A 21722-nucleotide genomic window follows, 5' to 3' on the forward strand; every position below is an offset into this window, starting at 1 on the left:
TTTACATACCTGTAGACACTGTGATATTTGAAATGCTAAAAGGTTCCTGTCTCCAAGTATCAACCCCACCAGTCTGCTGCAGTGTTTCTAATTAATACAAGTAGCACCACTGCATTTGATTAAGCTATCAGCTCTCTCAAAGTCTATATCAAATACAATTATGTTACGTAGGATGTCAAAATGTTTACCAACTAGGAATGGTATAGGTTATAGAACCAAGTTCAGATATACAAAACAAAGGAAAAAATTATTATGGAAGGCTGAGCCCTTTAAAATTCTAAAGATTACATCAATCAAGATACATTGTATTCATAAACTGCTTGTTATATGGAAACTCCTTGGTACAAATACTTAAACATAAGGAAATTTAAAATAAAAATAAATAAAAGTATAAAGATTAGTTATTTAGATTGAGAAGAGCCAGCACAGCATAAGGGGGAAAAGGTAGGTATAAAGGAAAAAATAGTTTACAAGTGTGTGTTGCTAAGAATGTACAAATGGTAACATCGATGAAGATATACTGTATTCATAAACTACTTTGTTAAATGACAAAGCCTCTGTACAACTGCTTAAAGATATTTTTTAAAAGACGTTTCAGATATATTCAAGGCATTTTCTTATTTTCCGTAGACAAAAATGTATTTATTGAAAATCTCCAATGTAGTATTTTTTAAAATTTTTTTAATTTAATTTAATTTTATTTGTGAACATACTGTACAGAGGAGTTACAATTACATGGGCAGGATAATGCATACATTTCTTACCAAGCATTGCAGCCTCCTCCTTTGTTTACCCTTCACATCCCTTCCCAGCCTCCCCCCTCCCCCCCAATCCCAATCCTTCTCCTTCCCCCCTCCCCCCCCCCCCCCGCACCAACGTTGTAAAGCTCGTTTTAGACATGACAACTTGTACTTCTCATTGTTGCAACAGGTCCACCTGTATCCTTAAACAACTGGTTTTTCCCCATCTCCTCCACAAGTTATACTGACATCAAATATAGTGAAAGCAGGGCTTATACTGTGGGGGAGGGACATACAAAGCAACAAAGAGATAATCTTATAAATGCGTTAGAAACACATTCATGAAAGAAAAAAACATTAAAATACATATCTAAGGGTTCATTTTCCTGACATCACATTTTACTTATTTGTTTTTGTTTATGTGGTACCAAGGAATTGAACCCAGGGCCTTAATGCATGCTAGGCAAGCACTCTACCACTAAGCCACATTCCTAGGCCTCCAATGTACTTCTTTCTTATATATAAGTTTTTATTGAGCTTAAGTAATTACATAAATTTCACTGTATTGTAGGATTATGATACTCAAAGTCACAAACAAATTTTACCCTTCACAAAGCAACTTGTCATTATTATGGTCTATAAAGTTTGTGAATTCTATAAGCTTTGACAACACAACTATCTCTTCCACAGCAGGTGATGAGTACATTTTTTTTCCTTTTGCTTAGTGTTAGCTGTTCCCTCTTTCCCTCTCATTCCCTCCCTTCCATCGCTGCCCTTGAGTTGCTTAGTTTATTTTCATCTGTGTCCAGTGCAGTTGATGGGGCCCTCTGTTGTATATTTTCTCCCTGTTTCCCTCTGATTCGATGCCCTCCTCCTAGCTTCCCTTGGATGTGGATGTGTGTGTGTGTGTGTGTATATATATATATATATATATATATATATATATATATATATATATATATATATATATATATATATATACCATATATGAGGTCAAGACCAATTAAGTAGAGGTCCTTTGTTTCCTCAGTCCTGTTTACTTTGTCATATCTTCTTGCATTTGAATTCTACATCCACATATCAGGGAGACCATGTAGCACTTGTCTCTCTTATCTTGGCTTACCTCACTCAAAATGATTTGTTCTAGTTCCATCCATTTTCCTGTAAATGCCATTATTTTGCCCATTCTAATGGCTGCATAATACTCCATTGTTACATAGGCATTTTCTCTGTCTTCATTCTCACCAGAGGTTTTACAAACCTCTGTACTCATTTGTACTCATTTGTACTCATTTGGCAGGTGAGAAAATTTCCTGGAAAGACTTGGAAAAAATTATATTAAGTGAAGTAAGCCAAGCCCAAAGAAATATAGGTCCCATGATTTCCCTTATTTGCAATATCTAGTGTATGTATGAATCAAGCAGAAAAGGTCAGATAAGGTGATGTTAGGAAAATGAACCCTAAGATATGTGTTTTAAATGTTTTTTTTCTTTCATGCATTTGTTTCTAACACAATTATAAGATTATTTCTTTGTTGCTTTGTATGTCCCTCTCCCACAGTATAACCCCTGCTTTCATTGTATTTGATGTCGGTATAATTTGTGGAGGGGAAGGGGAAAAACAAGTCGTTTAAATAAGGATACAGGTAGACCTGTTGCAACAATGAGAAGTACAAGTTATGTCAAAAACTAACTTTACAACTTGGGGGGGGAGGATTGGGTTGGGGGAGGGAGGATGGGAAAGGATGGGAAGGGTAAACAAAGGAGGAGGCTACAATGCTTGATAAGAAATGTACTCACTATCTTGCCCATGTAATTGTAACCCCTCTGTACAGTATTTTCACAATAAAAAAAAGAAAATTTCCCCAGATTAACATGGCTAATAAAGATAAATTCCAAGATTTAAACTCAAGTGCTCTGACTCTATTCCAACTGCTCTGACTCTAAACTTCTATGATTTACCATTGCTGGCTTAGATATGTGACTGATATTAGTGTTGAAAAAGAGCTATTTACAGATTATTCTAACTAATAGTAAGCAAAATAGGTGACATAATGACTTAGAACACTCTTAAAGAACATGAAATGTCCCAAGAACTTTGTTCTAAAAACTGTATGATGAAGGTAGAGTTCTCTCTAGTTTTCCTCAAGGCAAAAGTTTGTTCAGTTATGGATACAATAGGATTTGAATGTGGTTTAATAGTCTTCCATCTACAGACAGGACTGGTTTGACATATTACAGATTGTCAATAATAGCCAAACAAATAAACCTTCTCCCTTGAACATTTTATACCTAGTCTTATATGTCTTGAAAACTTGTTCTTAATGATCCATGGAAATGGAGGTGATTTGTGACAGTAGAAATCTCAAAAATTTAATCATTCCAAGAACATTCTATTTTACACTGCAATGATTTAGATGCATTTTAGCCACAGATTCCCCCTCCCCCCACCTCCAAGGAGTAAATCAATGAGTAAAGCATCCAGTATTTACTACATAAAACAGTTAAATGAGAAGAGACAATATATCTGTCCAGGAATATAGAAAAAATTATATATATATATATATATATATATATTCACCCATAGGAAGTGGTGCTGTGACTCAAGTGGTAGAGCACTCACCTTGAGCTGAAGAGTGCAGGGACAGCGCTCAGGCCCAGAGTTCAAGCCCCAGGACCAACAACAACAAAAAAATTCAATATTCACACATAGTCAAAGTTTTTTATTGGGTAAGAGAGAAAGAAAAGGACAGACAGACAGACAGATAGACAGACAGAGATTTCAGTTCATTTTAAGGAATTAGTTTACCTGATGGTGAAGACTGGAGAGTCTGAAATCTGTAGGGCACGTTGGCAGATAGAAAATTCTCAGAAAGAAAGGAGTTGATGCAGAAGTATTGACACGGAATTTCTTCCTCATATAAACTTTACTGTGTTTTTAAGGCCTCCTAATGATTAGATAGAACTCACATATTATATCAAGGACAATCTCCTGTTCTTAAAGTCCACTGATTTTAGATATTAACCACACCTGCAAAATTACTTTATGTGCATTAGTGTTTGGTTAAATAACAAAAAAGTATAACCTAGACACTTAGAGGTATTTAAATAACCATCCTAATAGGCTTAGGGGAAAATACAGCATAAACTTAAAAAGTAATATCTTTTCATAGAGATAACCAAAAGTTAGCCTAGAATTAATATGAACTACAAGGAAAGAAAATGTACAGTAAGCCTAGTAGGACAAAGTATCCAAATTATAGAAGAAAGTTAACATGTGTTGCATTCCTAATTACATATTCCCTTATTTATTGACAATCACTGCTAAGGAATATATCATATTGGCCTCATTTTTTTAATGAGAAAACTGCACTTAATGAAGTAAATATCCCAAAGATACAAAGTTAATATAATAAAGTTGAGACTCAATCCTATATACATTAGAAGCCAAAATCACATAACATGCAAAAAACAAGATGACTGCTCAAACTTTAATCTTTCTAGAAATCGAGAATAATTCTTAAATGTGTTCTTACTATATTTATTTCTGTTTGTGTTTACATTTGTTTTATATTAAATAAATAGGTACTTTAGTTTTAAGTCAGTGTTTGAGCAGAGGAAATATACTCACTGTCCAAGGAAAAAGTTAAATCTGTGTAGAAGGTGAAGTAGCAGAAGGGTTATTTGACAAGCAGCGTTTGATTTTTCCCTCCTACACTGCCTTAAACTGCTCCTGTATTATCATGAATTCAAGCTATCTGTCTTAAACCATAAGCTGTTTGGTTTTTCTTTTTTATTTATGCAGTTCTTGAAATCCTCTTTTTAGAACCTTCCTTAATATTACTGCTACTTCACTAAAGAGCAAAATAAAAAATATAGTATTATCTACTCTTTGTTACTGTGCATTTATCTTTATCTGGAAGATTTCTGCAACAAGATAATAATTGGTAATGCCATAATAAATATAATAAATGTCATATGAAGAGAGCAGTGAAATGTCCATAATTAAGTCTGATTTCCTATCAGTGCTTTTTATCATTGAAAAAGTGATTTACTGAAAGATCTTTTATAATGTGGAGAAACACACTTACATCTCTATACTGTGGATTTACATTGCCTAGAATATTAAGGAGCATCATATTGCCCCTTATCCATTTTTAAGATATAATGATAATAATTTATCATTATCTTTCTTTTACACAGCATTTCATCTTTTTGAATGGTCTCAAGTATATTATCTCAGTCATCATTATACTTAAAAGAGAAGTAAGGTAGAACCATCAGTGTAAAATGCACTAAAATCTGAGGCTTTTATGCTCCAACACAATAGTCTTGTCAGAGACCATATCTACAGGCGGACAATGGACAGAGTGGATTTAGAGGAAAGTTAGTCTTGCTTTGTGAGAGGATATAGATATACAAGGTGCTGTCAGTAGAGATGCCCACGGTCCATTCTTCCCATTCATTTGGAAGAGTCATTCTGGACCAAAGCAGATATCCTAACTATGGAGTTCCAATAGAGTCAGGTGGCAAGGAGAACTGTCCAATGCAGAGGTACATGCATGGTACAATTCAAACAAATTTACCTGGCCAATTTTCCTCTGCTGGTGTTTTTTTCCAAAAGTTATTTCAAAGACACTATATAATTTCTGACATTATATTTGTGACCCTGAACAAAATATTTAACCTTTTGGCTCTTTACTTTTCTTGTAATACATTATAAATTTTTGAAGATGAATAATTCATTATATTAAAAATGCTGCTGAATATTAAATGGTCATCTTTCAGTTATCGTCAGTACATGGGGGTACAGCAGTGTCAGATTTGGCTTTGCAAAAGTGCATGAAGCAATTTTAAGAAAATGTTTAACTTAATTTTTGAATTCTGAGTGAATATCCTCTAATTATAGATAGATAATATCTTCTCAGAAGGCTACCGAATAGTGAAAATAAGTCATCCATAGAATAAATCTTTATTGAGAATGTACAAAATAGAAAATACAAATGGATATAATTGAGTCCTGAAAGAAGGAAAAGCAACTAAAATTAACCTATTTTTTAAACTTCAGGGTTTTTTTTTGACTGCTTACTTGATTGGCTTTATTTCGTTTCTTTTTTTCCTTCTCAGCTTTGACCTCGTGGCCATTGGTGGTATCTCTGTTGTCTTAATTTTTGACCGATCACCTTTCTTGTCTGAGAAGAGGACACTCTGGTTGCCCTGGAATCAGTTTATTGTAGTGGAGAAAGTAATCATGCAGAGAGTTGTATCAGACCCCCCATCTTGTGATATTTCCAACTTTATCAGCCCTAATCCTATCGTGCTTCCTTCACCACTCACATCATTTGGAGGGTCCTGTCCAGAGAGAGGGACTATTGTTCCTGAGCTACAAGTGAGTATATCAGCCTTTGAATGTACAAAGTCCTATGAATGAATGACTGTATATTGTGGCTAAATTCCTTTCCCTACTATACCCTATGGCCCTATAATGTGTTCCGTTCATGTTTCAAGAGAAGTTTCAAATATAGTCTCTTCAACACATATTTCCAAGGTGACTAACCAAGGCAACAACGTGCTATCTGTGGCTATGGAACAGCAAGATAAACTTGCTGTCATGGAAATTAAACCCCTAAACCTGCCCTAATGAACACTGTGCTCTAAAGAACGAAACTAGTTGGCTATGAATAGTGATAAAAAAATATAATCAATGTGCTTTGTCTGTTATTCTGAAACTAAAGCTTCTTAAGAAAACAAGATGTGTTCCATTGTGTAGCTTATATCCATTATCACTCTTCTTAGAAGTTGTGACAACACTTCATCTTATTTGGTATTTAGTAAAAGTAGTTTTCAAGCCTGTGGAATTTATTTTAAAGCTTTGTTTCTGTATATTAAAGCTTTATATTTAGGACTCTAAATATTTTAGTATTTTTGAGCATTATTCTTTCTTGAGCATTCAATAGTAAGCCACTCCAACAGCCATAGTACAATTCCTTCACTATATTACAGAAATATTTTAATAATAGTTACATGTAGATGCCACCATATACACTCATAAGACTTATATTACCAGAACTCAAGTATAGTTTTTAAAAAGACAGTAATGGCTATAATTAATGTGTACACCAATTCCTTGACAGATGGCATTAAGAAGTATGTCTTATTTCATTACAAAAGTGTTCCAACTTTTCTAGTATTAGATATTTCCTTAGGAAAATGAAATAGTAAGCTGGAAAATGTCACATTATCCTTCAATACTGTATTTCTGTCACTATCTGCAAAAACCATCAGTGGACAACTCTGTTATCAAGTACCCAATGAAGAGGGGGAAAAATCCTAGGCAAAGATTGCACAAAAATGGTCTTTAGAAAAAGTAGAATGACAAAACATTCTAGAAATATGAGGTGGCATGTACTTAGCAATCAATTCTACTAATCCCATCGTAGAGGACAATTCAGAGGGCAATATTCTGAGTTTAAAATGAATCGGGGCACAAGAATATCTGCAATATTCATGCCACTTCAAATATGTTCAAAAATATAGGCTTGTTCTTCACATGTCTTGCTTTGAAAGATTAAAGTCTACTGAGGTTCCATATGGAACCAATCTAGATGCTCCTCAGTAGATGAATGGATCAAGAAAATGTGGTATATATATATATACAATGGAATTCTATGCCTCCATCAGAAAGAATGACATTGCTCCATTTGTTAGGAAATGGAAAGACTTGGAAAAAATTATATTAAGTGAAGTAAGCCAGGCCCAAAGAAACATAGGTCCCATGGTTTCCCTTATTTGCAATAACTAGTATATGTCTCAGACAAGCAGAAAATGTCAGATAAGTGGATGTTATGTGAAATGAACCCCAAGGTAAGGGCTCAAGTGGTTTTTCTTTCTTGCTATTGTTTCTAACATATTTATAAGATGATTTCTTTGTTGCTTTGTATGTCCCTCCCCCATGGTATAACCCCTGTTTTTACTGTATTTGATGTTGGTATAATTTGGGGAGGGGAAGGAAAAAACAAATTGTTTAAATAGGGATATAGGTGGACCCATTGCAACAATGAAATGTACAAGATGCTATGTCAAAAACCGAACTTTACAACTTTGGTGTGAGGGAGTTGTAGTCGTAGAGATGGGAGGGAAGGGATGGTAAGGGAAAAACAAAGGAGGAGGCAACAATGTTTGATAAGAAATGCATTCATTACCTTGCTCATGTAATTGTAACCCTTCTGTACCATATTTTCACAATAAAAACTTAATGAAAAAGGAATAATATCTGATTTCAAAAGAAATTTTAAAAAGAAAGATGAAAGTCGTGGAAAACAAAATTTGGTTTTAGCTATTTGTGATCATTTAACTCTAAATAAGTAGTAGTACTTAATTAAAAGAGCCAAGTGGTATTTTACAAAATTGAAGAGGAATGAGGGAGAATTGTTCACCTCTCAGTCACAGGTGCCAACTTGGAGAAATTTGTTTGTAGTCATTCATTGGTATATGCAGTCACAGAGAACAATGTAAGAGAAATTGATTAAAAATGTGGCCTTGAGGTCATTCTAAGCCTCCAAAGTAAATGAATTTGATGACATCAGTAAAGATTAATTCTTGAGGTACTATAATCTTTGTCATTAAAAAATGACTTGCTGAGCCTAATTCTTGAGTTCTTCCCCTTAGCCTAGCCAGAATTAAACATGATAGCCATGGTTTTATGATATATTGTTTACACCAAACAAGATTTGTGTATGTATATATAAGGAAAAAGGATCCTTTCATGAAGCCCATGGCACTAAATTGCTTGACATTCATCAGTGTGCTCTTTTCAAACTCCTACTATGCAATTTTTAGAACATTGTTAAAAAACTGTAATTGTTCTTCATAGCCTTTCCTGGCAGGGAAAAATGAGAGCAATCTCTAGGGATGGATGCCTGTCTTGTCCCTATATAGATTTGATGCAGAATTTGAAAAGTTTGATCACATAGCCACACAAAGGCTCAGGCACAAGTGGCTTGATGTCCATAGATTCCCACTTGACTCTCTTTTAGTACATCTCTGAGACAATAACAACCAATTGCGTTACTTTTCTTTTCAGGTTGTACAAGAAGAAATTCCCATTCCTTCTAGCTTTGTGAGGCTGAGTTACCTGAGCAGCAGAACTCCTGGGTATAAAACCCTTCTGCGGATCCTTCTGACACATTCAACAATTCCTGTGGGGATGATTAAAGTACACCTCACAGTAGCTGTCGAAGGGCGACTCACACAGAAATGGTTTCCAGCTGCAATTAATCTTGTCTACACATTTGCTTGGAACAAGACTGACATCTATGGACAGAAGGTTTGGGGCTTGGCAGAAGCTTTGGGTATGTTGAATTAATTTTATGTAAATAGCAATAGTATGCTCACAAGACAGAAAATACTAGTTGCATATTAATTTGTATTCAGAATAACGACTGATTTTCTTCTATTAAAAAGGCTTTTATAATTAAACATTCCTTTTGTGCCTGTTTAGTGTTCTCTTTTGACACATTTTTGCTTCAAAATGTTTTTAGTGTCCCTTTCATGATGGCAGCATACCAAAAGAATCACATAATATCTGACTTGTAATTGTCTCCAAAGTTGAATGTTGCCTTCTAACTGTGACCTTTGGTGTGACGTTTTTTAGGCCATATTTTTGGACTTGACATTTAGGCTGTCATTTCCACTTAGAAACTACAAAATTCTAGCTTATAGACATCTCCACTTATTATCTTTTATGTCTAAGATGGTTAGATTACACTAACTTGTTAGTTCAGTAGGTTAACTAAAAAAAAAAATCATCTTCCCTTCCTATTTCTGTTTATATTCTCTAATCTCAAGGCTTTAAAATCTAGAATCTTAAAGTTAGCCTGTACCTGAAAAAGGTTCTTGAGAACTATGCTTTTTTAAGATTTTTAATTTTCTCAGACAAATGATTTTTTTAAAAAATGAAATTGAGACATATTTGTTAATTTTCTTTTTCTAAAGAATGTTTTTAAATTAAAAAAAACTTGCTACAATCCATAATTTTGTAAAGGATAGACACAACAGAAAAGCAAAGTAGTCTTTTAAGAATTGATGGTAAACAATCTAGCACTGACAACCAGAGAGAGACTATCTGACACCAGTCTTCCATTCCTTTGAAAACAAAAAACTTCCTAAGGGACTTGATAGAGATGTGTGGACCTGCAGATGGAAAACCATTGATCCTTGTTCCTCCAGGCAGTATCTCATGGCAATCTCTCTTGGGCACACTAGATGTCCATTATAAAGCTCTCTAGAGGAGCTGTTTTCACATCCTTCCTTGGAAATGTCTGTTGTGATGCATCTCCTATACCTCTAACATATTTCTTAGAATATCATGTGTCAATTTCATTTCCAGAGGAAAATATATACATAGAGGGAAGGACTAACAATCTCTCTCTGCCTAGGAGACCTTTATTGAAATAATTATCTATATTGGACTTCATAGGAATATAAGGAATGTGGGCAGGTTCCTCAGTTAATGGAGTATTCCTGTAATCACACACTGGAATTTAAGAGAGAATCATTATCAGCAAGCAGATGTCTACAACTATAGTTTTGTTCACATGTATTGTAGCTCTAAAAGGCCAGCATCTGTTCTCTCAGATCAACAATTCTAGTTATTCTTTCTGCAGCGAGTCCAGTGTGTAAGAGTCCTACAATAGTAACTGAGTCATACTATAAGCTTATCTCTTTCAAACCACCCTGCTTCTTTGAGCTCTCTAATGAGTCATGTCTGCTGACTTATTCTTCCTTGAATTCAGACTCCTTCTGGAGACAATATTACATTACGGCAGCCAGTTAACACACAATATAAAATAACCACTTAATACAGAGCTCTGCCATTTGGCCAAGCACCACCAACATTACTGGCCAGCCAACAGCGTCCAGCTCAGTCCCAATTCCAGTGAATGCAGTAGTTAAAAAGAATACTCTAGGGGCTGGGAATGTGGCTTAGCAGTAGATTTCTTGCCTAGCCTGCATGAAGCCCTGGGTTTGATTCCTCAGTAACACATGCACAGAACAAGCCGGAAGTGATGCTGTGGCTCAAGTGGTAGAGCGCTAGCCTTGAGCATGGAGAGGCTCAAGGACAGTGCCCAGGCCCTGAGTTCAAGGTCCAGGACTGGTTAAAAAAAAAAGAAGAATGCTCTAGAGTCAGAGTCCCTCCTTGGGTTCCAATAATCCCTTTTTTCCTCAGTAGATATATGATGTTGGCTAAATAAATCTCCAAGTGCCATAGTTGTTCCACCTATAAAATGGGCAGCAATATCTCAGTTTGTGATACTTGGTTATAGTAGCAATAAGAAACTAATACAAACTTTGACCAAAATTCATAAAGTTTCAGTTATAGCAAGGATTTTGTTTAAACAGTGGCAATAAGGACTTCTATTCTCCCTTCTCATGTCAGTTAAATATGAATCTTTACCAATCGCCCATGGCTGAGTGATGTATAGAGTTGGATTCAGATTTTAAAAAGATGAATTTAAAGTTGTGGTGAATATCTAAGTTGAAATATCTGCTTAGTTTGAAATGTGAGAGTTGTGTTTCCCACATAGCTCAGCTATGGGGAATAGGTGTGATCTCTAAGGACTAGAATGTCACTGAAGAAGAATAGGCTGTTGAAGGACAGCCAAAATGAGAAATGAGTACTTGAGATTCTACACTAGCCCATCATTTTTTTGTAATGAAACAGACTTTGCAACTGGGATAATACCAGAGTGAAATAATTACCGACAGGGGTTGCATGGACTCTTTCCTTGGAGAAGTATCAATGACAACTGATAAGATTGATTAATCCAAGTACAATATTGATCAAGTAGAAGAAAAGTAAAATCACCCCAGAGTTCAGTACAAAAGCTACAATCACTAGTTCATCCAGCTTAGAGATTTTGTTGTCTGATACATAGACAAGACTCTCCTGCTAAAAACTCTATGTGAGCTCTGGAAATAATTTGTCCTTAGTGTTTTATCTTTTTTTATTTCTGGTTCCAAATAAGATACAATGTCTGGAAATCATTGCATTTTATTTAGTTTCTCCCCCAACTCAGCTACTTGCAAAACAATGCAAAAACTCATTATTGTTAAGTTCATAATGCTGTTAAAATTCTAGAGGAGGCTTATTTAATTTGACAAACTGGCTTGTTCGGGGCCTCTGATCTGCATCCATTATGTGAATTTTGTCAAAATAATTCCCTATGTCCGCCTGTGTCTGCATATATTACCAATGTGTAATAGTGCATTCTGCCTAGTCTCCTTTTTAATTAAATTAAATTGCAGTGGTTTGGAGTCCTGGAAGTTCAGGAAATCAGCCATCCACCTTTAGTAGCCATGCTGTAAACAATTCTATTTTTCTTCAAGGTTATTGGCAACAACAATTGCATAATTATTTAGTACAGTAGTTTGGCAGGAAAGTGGTGTTTCTTGAAGAACTAGACTTCCTAAAGGTTCGCAACAAATAGGAGTCTGTAGAAATTGTGTTAGAGAGAAACAAGGGAACATTAATAGTAATAGGTGCTAAGCTACAGCTGCTTTGTGCACACAAAACATTCTTGAGAATGATGCTTTAGTGTTCATAAATTTCCTTTCAGTAAAACCTCACAGGCTGGGTAGCTACAAAAATAGCATCCACTGAATATTTTAAGAATAATGGGTAGTGCTTTACAATTTGCCAGGGATTTTCACATACATTTTCTCATTTTGATCTATATAACATTCCTGCCTAGTAGGCATGACAGGATTACAGAGCGGGAAACTGAGGTTCAGAAAAAGAAAGCAACTTGCCAAAATTGTGCACACAGCAAGTATTCCAGCGTAGGTCTAGCAGTTCTGTATGCATTCCACTGCTGTTTCTCTTCACTAAAGTGACCAGCCCACCTTACCAAGGGCCTGATTTAACACCCCAATGGCTTTCTGTCAGAGCAACTAACCGAGATAATAATCTTTTATCATTTCTCTCCTCTCATGAATTCATAATTGTTAACTGAGAGCAAAACTGGTTTATACATTCAACTTTATAAGCACAGCTTCAGGGATATAGGTTTTTCACGGAACTACTAAATGTAACCAAAATCCAAAGTTATGAGAAACCCAGAACATCAACATTAATAAAGCTTCAGTCTCTGCAATCTCAAGCCTTATGTCAATTTGTTGACTACAACTCAGTTTTCACACATGTATGAAATGTGGTATCGTATGTATATGTGTGTGTGTGTGCACCTATGTGTGTTTATACATGCTGCATCACAATTAACAAATGCTATTTCCTACCATAAATTTGGAAGAAAAGTTTGAAAGCCACTTTTCAGATGATAGAGCCAAGAGGCAAAAATTAAATAATGTAACAAACAATATGAGTATTTTCGTTTCAGCATTATGATTCTTCTTGCCTCCCACTTGTTATGCCCACCTGGAGCATTATGCAGATAGTTCTTCAAGATTGGGTGATCATATAATTTATCATTCAAACCAGATTCTTTTTGAGAATGAAAGTTACTAATTACATCAAGACGATATCATTCTGAGCCATTCACTAGCAGTACCTTTCTTTTCATTACAGTATTGTGTTCTTTTTAATCTCATTATTTCAAAAGATAGTGTGTTTTCAAATTGAGTACATTTCATAAACCATTATCCAAAGAAAAATGCCTAAATACTGCTAAACGATAGTAATTCTGGAATTTTTTTAGTTGAGTGGAGAAAGGGAGTGTGTTGTCCTTCACCTATTATAAAAGAATCCTGAAATATGTCATAGATTTTTGCATTTTTATTAGAAGGTGCTTTATCTTAATATTTCCATATGTGCATATAATATTGTTTGATCAAATTCCTCTTACCTGTCTTCTCTCTTCTCCCCATCCTCTTTTTAACAGCTTTTTAGTGGGTTTCATTATGCTATTTTCATTCATATATAGGTAATATGCTTGCATCATATTCACCATCCATCACCCTCTAAGAAAGGACACTTCAGATGCCTTAAATTGTCTTCTATTCAGAATAGTCTCATGAAATCTCCCACAGCATCACTCTGTCCATCAATCATCCTTTTGTTGTCCAGAATTTTCACACAGTACATACCAACACCCTCCCATTAGTCATTTAGGGATGTCTCCAATTTCTGATCAACTATCATGCTTATATTCAATGAACCCCTATTTTACCTAATGGCCCCACCCAAGGTAAACGATCAGTAAGGCAAAGGAGACACCAAACCTGGAAAGATAGACTTATTCTGCTACGATATGGCAATACTGTATGTCACATAGGGAAAAAAGTTCAGTATTACCCATGGTTTCATTCATCCAATAGAGGGTCTTAGAATTTCTCCACACAAAAGAGAGTTGACCAGTTCTATAGTTCATGCAATAAACTCCTTCCTTATAAAGATGCTAATCCTTATCTCCCTCATCCAACATAAATGACTTTGCTAAGCTCTCACGTCCCATGTTTTCTCATTATAACACCATATTTTACACATGTATACATGTATGACTTTCTTATTATAGTAATTTCTTGCAATACAGTGTAAGCTCCAAGAAGAGGAATGTTGTCTTATTCTATTTTGATTTGAGATTGGGTGTGTGTGTGTGCGCATGAGTGCACACCTGTCCTAGACCTTGAACTCAGAGTCTAGGCACTGTCACTATGTTTTTTTGCTCAAGGCAAGTTCTCTACCACTTTAACTATAGCTCCACCTTTGTATTTTTAGTGGCTAAATGGAGATGAGTCTCAAACACTGGTTTTGGCTTTGAACCGTGATCTCTAGATCACAGCTTTCTGAGTAGCTAGGGTTATAGGCATGAACCACAGGCACCTGGGTTATTGTTTTGTTCATGCTGACATCTCCTATGACCTACTCAATGCATGTCAACAGAAGATACATATCCAATATTGTATATTTGTTGCATAACCAAACAAATAATGACAGAGGTGACCTCTTAGCCTCTCTTGTGTAGTGGGATAGTGGGTCTTCCCAAGAAGAGGAGTATGCAGGTACAAAAAGGCATTCACAAATGTGTATGTGAGCTCCACATTTTATTCTGATTTTCACATGATACAGATCATCCACATTGGCTAGACTTGGAAAGACAGAAAAAATCTCATTAGAGTAGATTTCAACATATAAGAACTCTGGCAAAAATGTTTTTTTTCTTTTCTTTGCTTTTTCTTTTTTTATTGTGAAAATACTGTACAGAGGGTTTACAATTACATGGGCAAGATCATGAGTACATTTCTTATCAAGCATTGTAGCCTGCTCCTTTGTTTCCCCTTCCCGTCCCTTCCCATCCTCCCCCCACCTCCCACCTATTTCTCCTCCCCCCACACACACCAAAGTTGTAAAGTTCGTTTTCAACATAACGACTTGTACATCTCATTGTTGCAATGAGTCCACCTGTATCCCTATTTAAACGATTTGTTTTTCCCTTCCCCTCCACAAATTATACCTATATCAAATACAGTTAAAGCAGGGGTTATACCATGGGGGAGGGACATACAAAGTAACAAAGAAATAATCTTATAGATGTGTTAGAAACAATCGCATGAAAGAAAAAAAACATTTGAATACATATCTTAGGGTTTATTTCCCTAACATTAACTTATCTGACCTTTTCTGCTTGACTCAGACATATCCTAGTTATTGCAAATAAGGGAAACCAAAAATGTTATATAGTTAATTTTACTCCTAGATGATTTTTATTTTTCTCCCACCTATACTATCTATTCATACAGCTCCTTCATTTTTAACAATAATTTGTTTAACCCTTGTTTTGGGAATGGGCATAGTGCAGATACTAAGGAAATATTACCAAGTAAAATCTAGTGATTCACTCATTTGCTCAAATGGTAATACATCATTAAGAAGGAAAGTTTTTTATATCCATGATGAAAGTTCAACATTGCTATTAATTACTACCCTAATCAATGAAAGGAGCAAACTATGTTACTATCTCTGTAAGTGCTGAAAATACAATTGATAAAAGTTTTTCCTGGCTCCGGTGGCTCACACCTGTAAATGCAAGCTACTCAAGAGGCTGAGACCTGAGAATCACAGTTCAAAGCCAGCCCAGGAAGGAAAGTCCATGAGACTTATCTCCAATAAACCACTCAGAAAACCAGAAGTGGCTCTATGGCTCAAGTGGTAGAGCTCTAGCCTTGAGCTGAAGAGTTGAGGGACAGCGCCCAGGCCGAGTTCAAGCCCCACAACCGACAAAAACAAACAAAAAAAAAACCAAAAAAAAACAAAAAACAAAAAAACACACATTGATGCTGCCAGCTTTAATAAGCTAAGAATAGTAGATAAACAAAATTTTTCAAACCACCAGACAAGTCAAATGGAGGCTCCACTGAGGTCATCCCATTCTAGAGAAAAGGAAATGAGAACGCTGAGAGAAGGGACCATTTTTCTACATAGCTTTGGTCTATCCTTTCCATGGCCTTCATTCGTTTCTGTAGGGCTTTTGTTTTCTGTTATTTTTTCTGTTTTGGCATTAATCTAGCATTTTTAAAGAGTTCAAAATAGTTATTAGTCTAGTTACTAACTTCTTTTGGAGAAAATGATTTTCATCTTTATAGTTGCCCTTTTAAATGTCTCCAAATTATAGATGTACCTTGAGTTCATGAAGGTAGCATGTAAATTTCTCACACTATCAGATTCCTTTTCATTATATATTTCTTTCCTAAATGCAACCATTATGAATTCTGTAGCTTTAGCCTGGAGCCATTGAAAATCATGTGCTTAATCTTGTCAGATTTTGCATATCAACTTCATTGCAGAGCATCTTTACCTTGGCTACTTAATGTCAGTCTCTTAGCCATTATTGATAAATGGTATACTCATTAAACTGGATATCAGGGACACTGGGCCTTCTGTGTTCTTGCAGTTCTTACATCATACTAATGTGGCCATTAAGATAAGTTCAATGGCCATCACAGTTGTCTTATGTCAAATGGCTTTTGGGGAAGCTGAATATTTTCACTTTTTTGTAGAATACTTGCAAGATGTCTTAACAGTAAGGTCAAGCTACAATCCTATGTCCACAAGACAGAATATTTTGAAACGCAATGACCCCTGGTTAAGGAACACTTCATTAATAGCTCTGTGTATAGGTAAGAGAGAGAGCATTAGAAGACAGAAATCCAAGCAGAATTAATTGTGTCACAAATGAAGTGGTCCCATGGTTCAAATAAAGTACTTTTTTCATATCAATGACTCTCAACCTCCTTCCCAGTATATGCGCACCAGCATAGGACCCTATGGAAGTACACATGTACCCTAGGACCCTTTCTTACTAGTGTATGTTCACTGGCATTACAATCTATATTCTGTATCTTCTCTCAAATACTGATGAGCAGTCATTTTCCTTTCTTTACACTAGTTTTCCTAGACCCACCACAGAGTACCAGAGGCTGAATGTGTGCCCTATAGTGTGCTGTGCTAATCATCAGACATGATAGAGAACAACCCTCCTGGGAATTAGTAGTGGTCCACCCTGCTTACTTAGCTGTGTCTCGACGATTGTCACAGTAATAGGCAGAGTGTATTGTCAAAGCTCAGCATTTCCAGCACCAGACCTAATATAATCACTTTTCCCCCACACTCAATTATACAAAAAAAGAGTGGGTGTTCAGTGCATTGCAGTCTGCTTCCATGATAGGAAGTCTAGGGTTGGTTGTTACTGTATTTGCCTGTTCCCATGTTTTGGAGAGCAGCTCAACTCTGTGGGGTGAAACTTCTGCCTTCTCCAAAGTCTACTGCAAGTTTTAGGATGTCAAAGTGGTCTGCTGTCAGAAAGAAACCTTGCTTTGTTACTCTGAGCAAGAAACCACATACAAAAATACTCCACTACTCAGCCATTCTCATTAAAGTCAGTTCAAGTTTTGGACAAGTCTTAAGTATAAATTATAACTTTATTAGCTCATAGAGTTTTCTTGGGAGAAAGTAAATCTAATAAAAATTAGAGGGAACTTATTAAGTAGCTGCCTTGTTTCTATTTGCTGTGACTGGGGAGAAAATAGTAATATAATTGTGGGGTTTGCAGCCAATGCACTTTTTTGTTACAGACTGGAGAGCAATTCAGACGGCAGATACAGGGAAGTGAAAAGAGTACGTGTATCTCATTACCATTACATCAAGAACTCTTTAATTAATGCTTTCTGTAAGCATTTTCTGCTGCAAAGTTAGGATGATCTTTAACTGATACTGTGAGGGAAAAAAGCAGGCTCAAAACCAACATCCGAGGTCACCAGGGCACAGTACTTATTTGCAAAAGTGTGTAATCATCTTCCAGAGAAGGTACTCTAGAAGAGCTCACCAGGCTTACAGTGTACAGAAGGCAAACCCACTAATTGCCAGGAATACTGTGGGGAAGGAAATGATGGCTTTAAGGGAACTTGTAATTATTGTTGTTGCGATTATTTATTAATCAAGATTTTAAATGTTGGCAAGAGAATCAGAAACCATGTAAATCTATATACCAACATGGCCTTTAATGTGCTGTCTAACCATCTGAATTTTTCAACATGAGATGTAGCATTCTATTTTGCTTGTTGGTTTGATCTTCATCTCATAAGGTATAATCTAAAAGGAAAACAGTTAATATCATAGTGTCAATATAAAAGGAAGATGAAAAATTATTTAGCAAGGGATCTTCAATTTGAGATTTTTATTCAGATTTTAGTCTATCAATGAGACCCTCCCAGAATTCTACAAAAAAAAATTTGTGTAGATTAGCACTTTTCTAGGAAGACTAGCCCTAACGTTTACCAAATTCACAATAAAATGCTCCCTACCCCAAATATTCTTGGAATAAACAATTTTAATCACCTCTCCACTTTGGTACATATGAAAAACACAATGTCTAGAAATGAAGAATAATTTTCTAGAGCCCACATAGCTCACTAATGACAGACATGAAAGTTGAAGACATTGTGTACTTGATCTAAAATTAACTCAGAGTTATTTTAGTAAGCACAGGGACTATGTTAAGATATAAGAGTGGTTAGAGATGGCATTGCTTTGTGCCATGAGTGCTTCCTGATATCCTGAAAAGAAAACACCATTACACAGATGATCCCAAAATAATTTCCATTTAGAAATCACTTACACTGTATGATAAGTCTTGATCCCCTTGGATCCCCCCTGCTAATAATGATTGGTTAAGGCTAATAATAAAAATGGATTTAGCCAGGCACCAGTGGCTCAGACCTGTAGTTCTAGTTGCTCAGGAAGATAATATCTGAGGATCATGGTTCAAAGCCAGCCTGGGCAAAATAGTCCATGAGATTCTTATCTCCAATTAGGCACCAGAAAACTGGAAGTGGTGCTGCAGTCAAGTGATAGAGCACTAGCCTTGTGCACAAAAGCTGAGGGACAGTGCTCAGGCCCTGAGTTCAAGCCCAAAAGCTAGCACAAAAGTATTTTAATGGTTGTATATTATGTACATCTTCCCTCACTGATGGCTGATAGATATATATAAATTAGGACTGTCTACAATAAACTGCAAGCCCCAGTGAGATGAAAATGAAAATATTGAGGCTCTTAACTGAAAATCATGAAGAGTTTCAGGACAGTGACAATCAATACAGCATTATAACCAGTATATGACCCTTCTAAACATAAGCGGCCACCATGAAAACCATCCTCATTCATATTATAATCTTTGGTAGACAGGAGAACAAAGAAGAAGCAACTTCAATTTGAAATTGACCACCAATGATCTAAAAGTTAGACCTGTGTGTTCATAATCATGGGGATATTTTAGCTTATCTGTTTGTGTACTTTTGCACAAATATGTGCACATACACACATACAAAAAATCAGTTTGACTAAAATTACCATTTCCCTTCACCCAATGGCAATAATCAAAACTTGTCTTTTTAATTATTCATTTTTGGAGACAATTGTATTAGCATTGCTTGTGTGCCTGTTTTCATTACCAGATGTCATAACCAAATGACAAAGGAAAGCCTGAGATCTCCAGGAGCATCTAACAATCTAGGAGAGAGGTACTCCGAAAAAATGTCAAACCACAGACCAATGAGGCTATTTTAAGTTTCTAGGAAGGGAGGATCAGCTTTGATATATACTGTGTAATGAATCAACACTCTTAGGCTATTAACATTATGAGAATGGAAAGCATTTTTAAATTCAGAAAGCAAAAATCTGGGAGTCCAACAGATAAGGAGGTTTACTGACTGGAAAAATGATGAGAACCTTGTATACTTAGGCTATACATATTTCAATAGCGCAGAGACATCCATGATACCACATTCTGCACTTTCTATTTTAGTGGCATACCAGGGGTCTGAGTTTAATGCACAACATCTGTGCTTTATAGGAGTTCAAGCCAAATGTTGGGTGATGTCCCATTGGTTAGATAAATACAGAAACCAAAACTTAATGTGCCAAGGTGGAATTTGCACTTGCAGTACTCTAAGCAAACTTAGTTCTCTCAACAAAGTAAAGATCAGTTAGCACAGGAAATACATAAATTGGGCAACTCAATTTTTATTAGTTTCATGTGTAGTCCATTGTTGTATGTAATTAAGTACTCCAAAGCCAATTTCCCAAGTGTATTTTGTACTCTAGAGAGGAAATAATAAACTGGCTTTTCCTACATTTCACCTCTATAGGTATAAGGAGAAATTGTACTACTTTAGATTAATCCTGTAGAGGGATTCTCTTTTCAGTTTTATAACACTCTTTTTAACCTAAAAGCCCAGAATAAAACCTATTTCCAATAAACATATGGTACTTACCTACTGACTGAATCTATTAACTCACTTCTCCAGTACTTCATGTCCAATGTACACTGACATTACTTTTGGATAACCAATGCTATACTAGGAGTAATGCTGTATTATGTCATATGAAAGTCATTTTCCATCAAATAGTAAGCCAAATAAAAATTCAATAATCAAAATAACATGCAGAGTCATCAACGCAAGTAAATGTGAAGCAAATATTTTATAATTTTTAATGCTATTGACCCTTTGTTTGCAGTGTCTGTGGGATATGAATATGAGTCGTGCCCTGACTTCATTCTCTGGGAACAAAGGACAGTCACTTTACAAGGTTTTGAAATGGATGCTTCTAACCTAGGAGGCTGGTCCTTGAATAAGCATCACATTTTGAATCCTCAAAGTGGTAAGCAGCTAAAATTGTATTATTACTGTTTTCTTCATGCTATTTGATGCATGTTCATTGAAGAAATGTGGGAAAGTCCAAGAGAAAAAAATCACCTATATTAAAATACCACTTAACTGGGCACCAGTGGCTCATGTCTGTAATCCTAGCTATTAAGGAGGCTGAGATCTGAGGTTCTGAAGATCATGCCAGCCTGGGCAGGAAAGTTAATGAGACTCTTATCTCCAATAAACTACTCAGAAAAAGCTGGAAATGGCACTGTGGTTCAAGTGGTAGAACATGAGTGTTGAGCACAGATAGGCTTAGGGACAGAGCCCAGGCCCTAAGTTCAAGCCCCAGGACCAGGAAAAAAAAAGACCACTTAGAGATGACCAACTTAGTACATTTCCTTCCAGTACCAAAATTTGATTTTGAATTAGTGTTATTGTATAATAATCTGAATACTTTTATTTTCAGTCTCTCCTTTATTTGGACCCCTTTGACTTCTGTTACTTCCTTCTAGTTTATAATGTAAATGTTAACTAAATCAAGAAATAAATCAGACTCCTAAGCCTGTGTTTCTTTCAAACAGACTCTATGAAGGTTCTAACTCCTTCATATAATTCCCCTACCTCTTTAAGAAACCAATCTGTGGTAGATCCACCCGGTTTTTCTATTATAATCTACTGGTACCTTTTTACTGTGAAATCATATACCATTTTGTCTGAAGAGGTAGATTCACAGCAAGCTGGAGTAAGATATTAGATAAATAGATAGATGTAGATACAGATATATCTTAGGTTACATTTTACAAAATGAGTATGTAGAGAC

General features: G+C 35.8%; 1 protein-coding gene across 9 annotated transcripts in view; it reads left to right on the forward strand.

The window, feature by feature from the left end:
• The window catches only part of Tenm1 (teneurin transmembrane protein 1), an 875459-nt gene that overhangs the window by 734594 nt on the left and 119143 nt on the right, over nt 1-21722 (forward strand). For all 9 annotated transcript variants that reach the window (XM_070039761.1, XM_070039760.1, XM_070039769.1 and 6 more), the window contains 3 exons: nt 5867-6128; nt 8823-9090; nt 20769-20912. In XM_070039761.1, the coding sequence (XP_069895862.1) occupies nt 5867-6128; nt 8823-9090; nt 20769-20912 (674 nt within the window). The remainder of the gene's footprint in view (nt 1-5866; nt 6129-8822; nt 9091-20768; nt 20913-21722) is intronic.

Source organism: Dipodomys merriami, unplaced genomic scaffold, assembly GCF_024711535.1.
Source record: "Dipodomys merriami isolate MVZ:Mamm:240054 unplaced genomic scaffold, mDipMer1.0.p SCAF_3, whole genome shotgun sequence".
Classification (NCBI taxonomy): Eukaryota; Metazoa; Chordata; class Mammalia; order Rodentia; family Heteromyidae; genus Dipodomys; species Dipodomys merriami.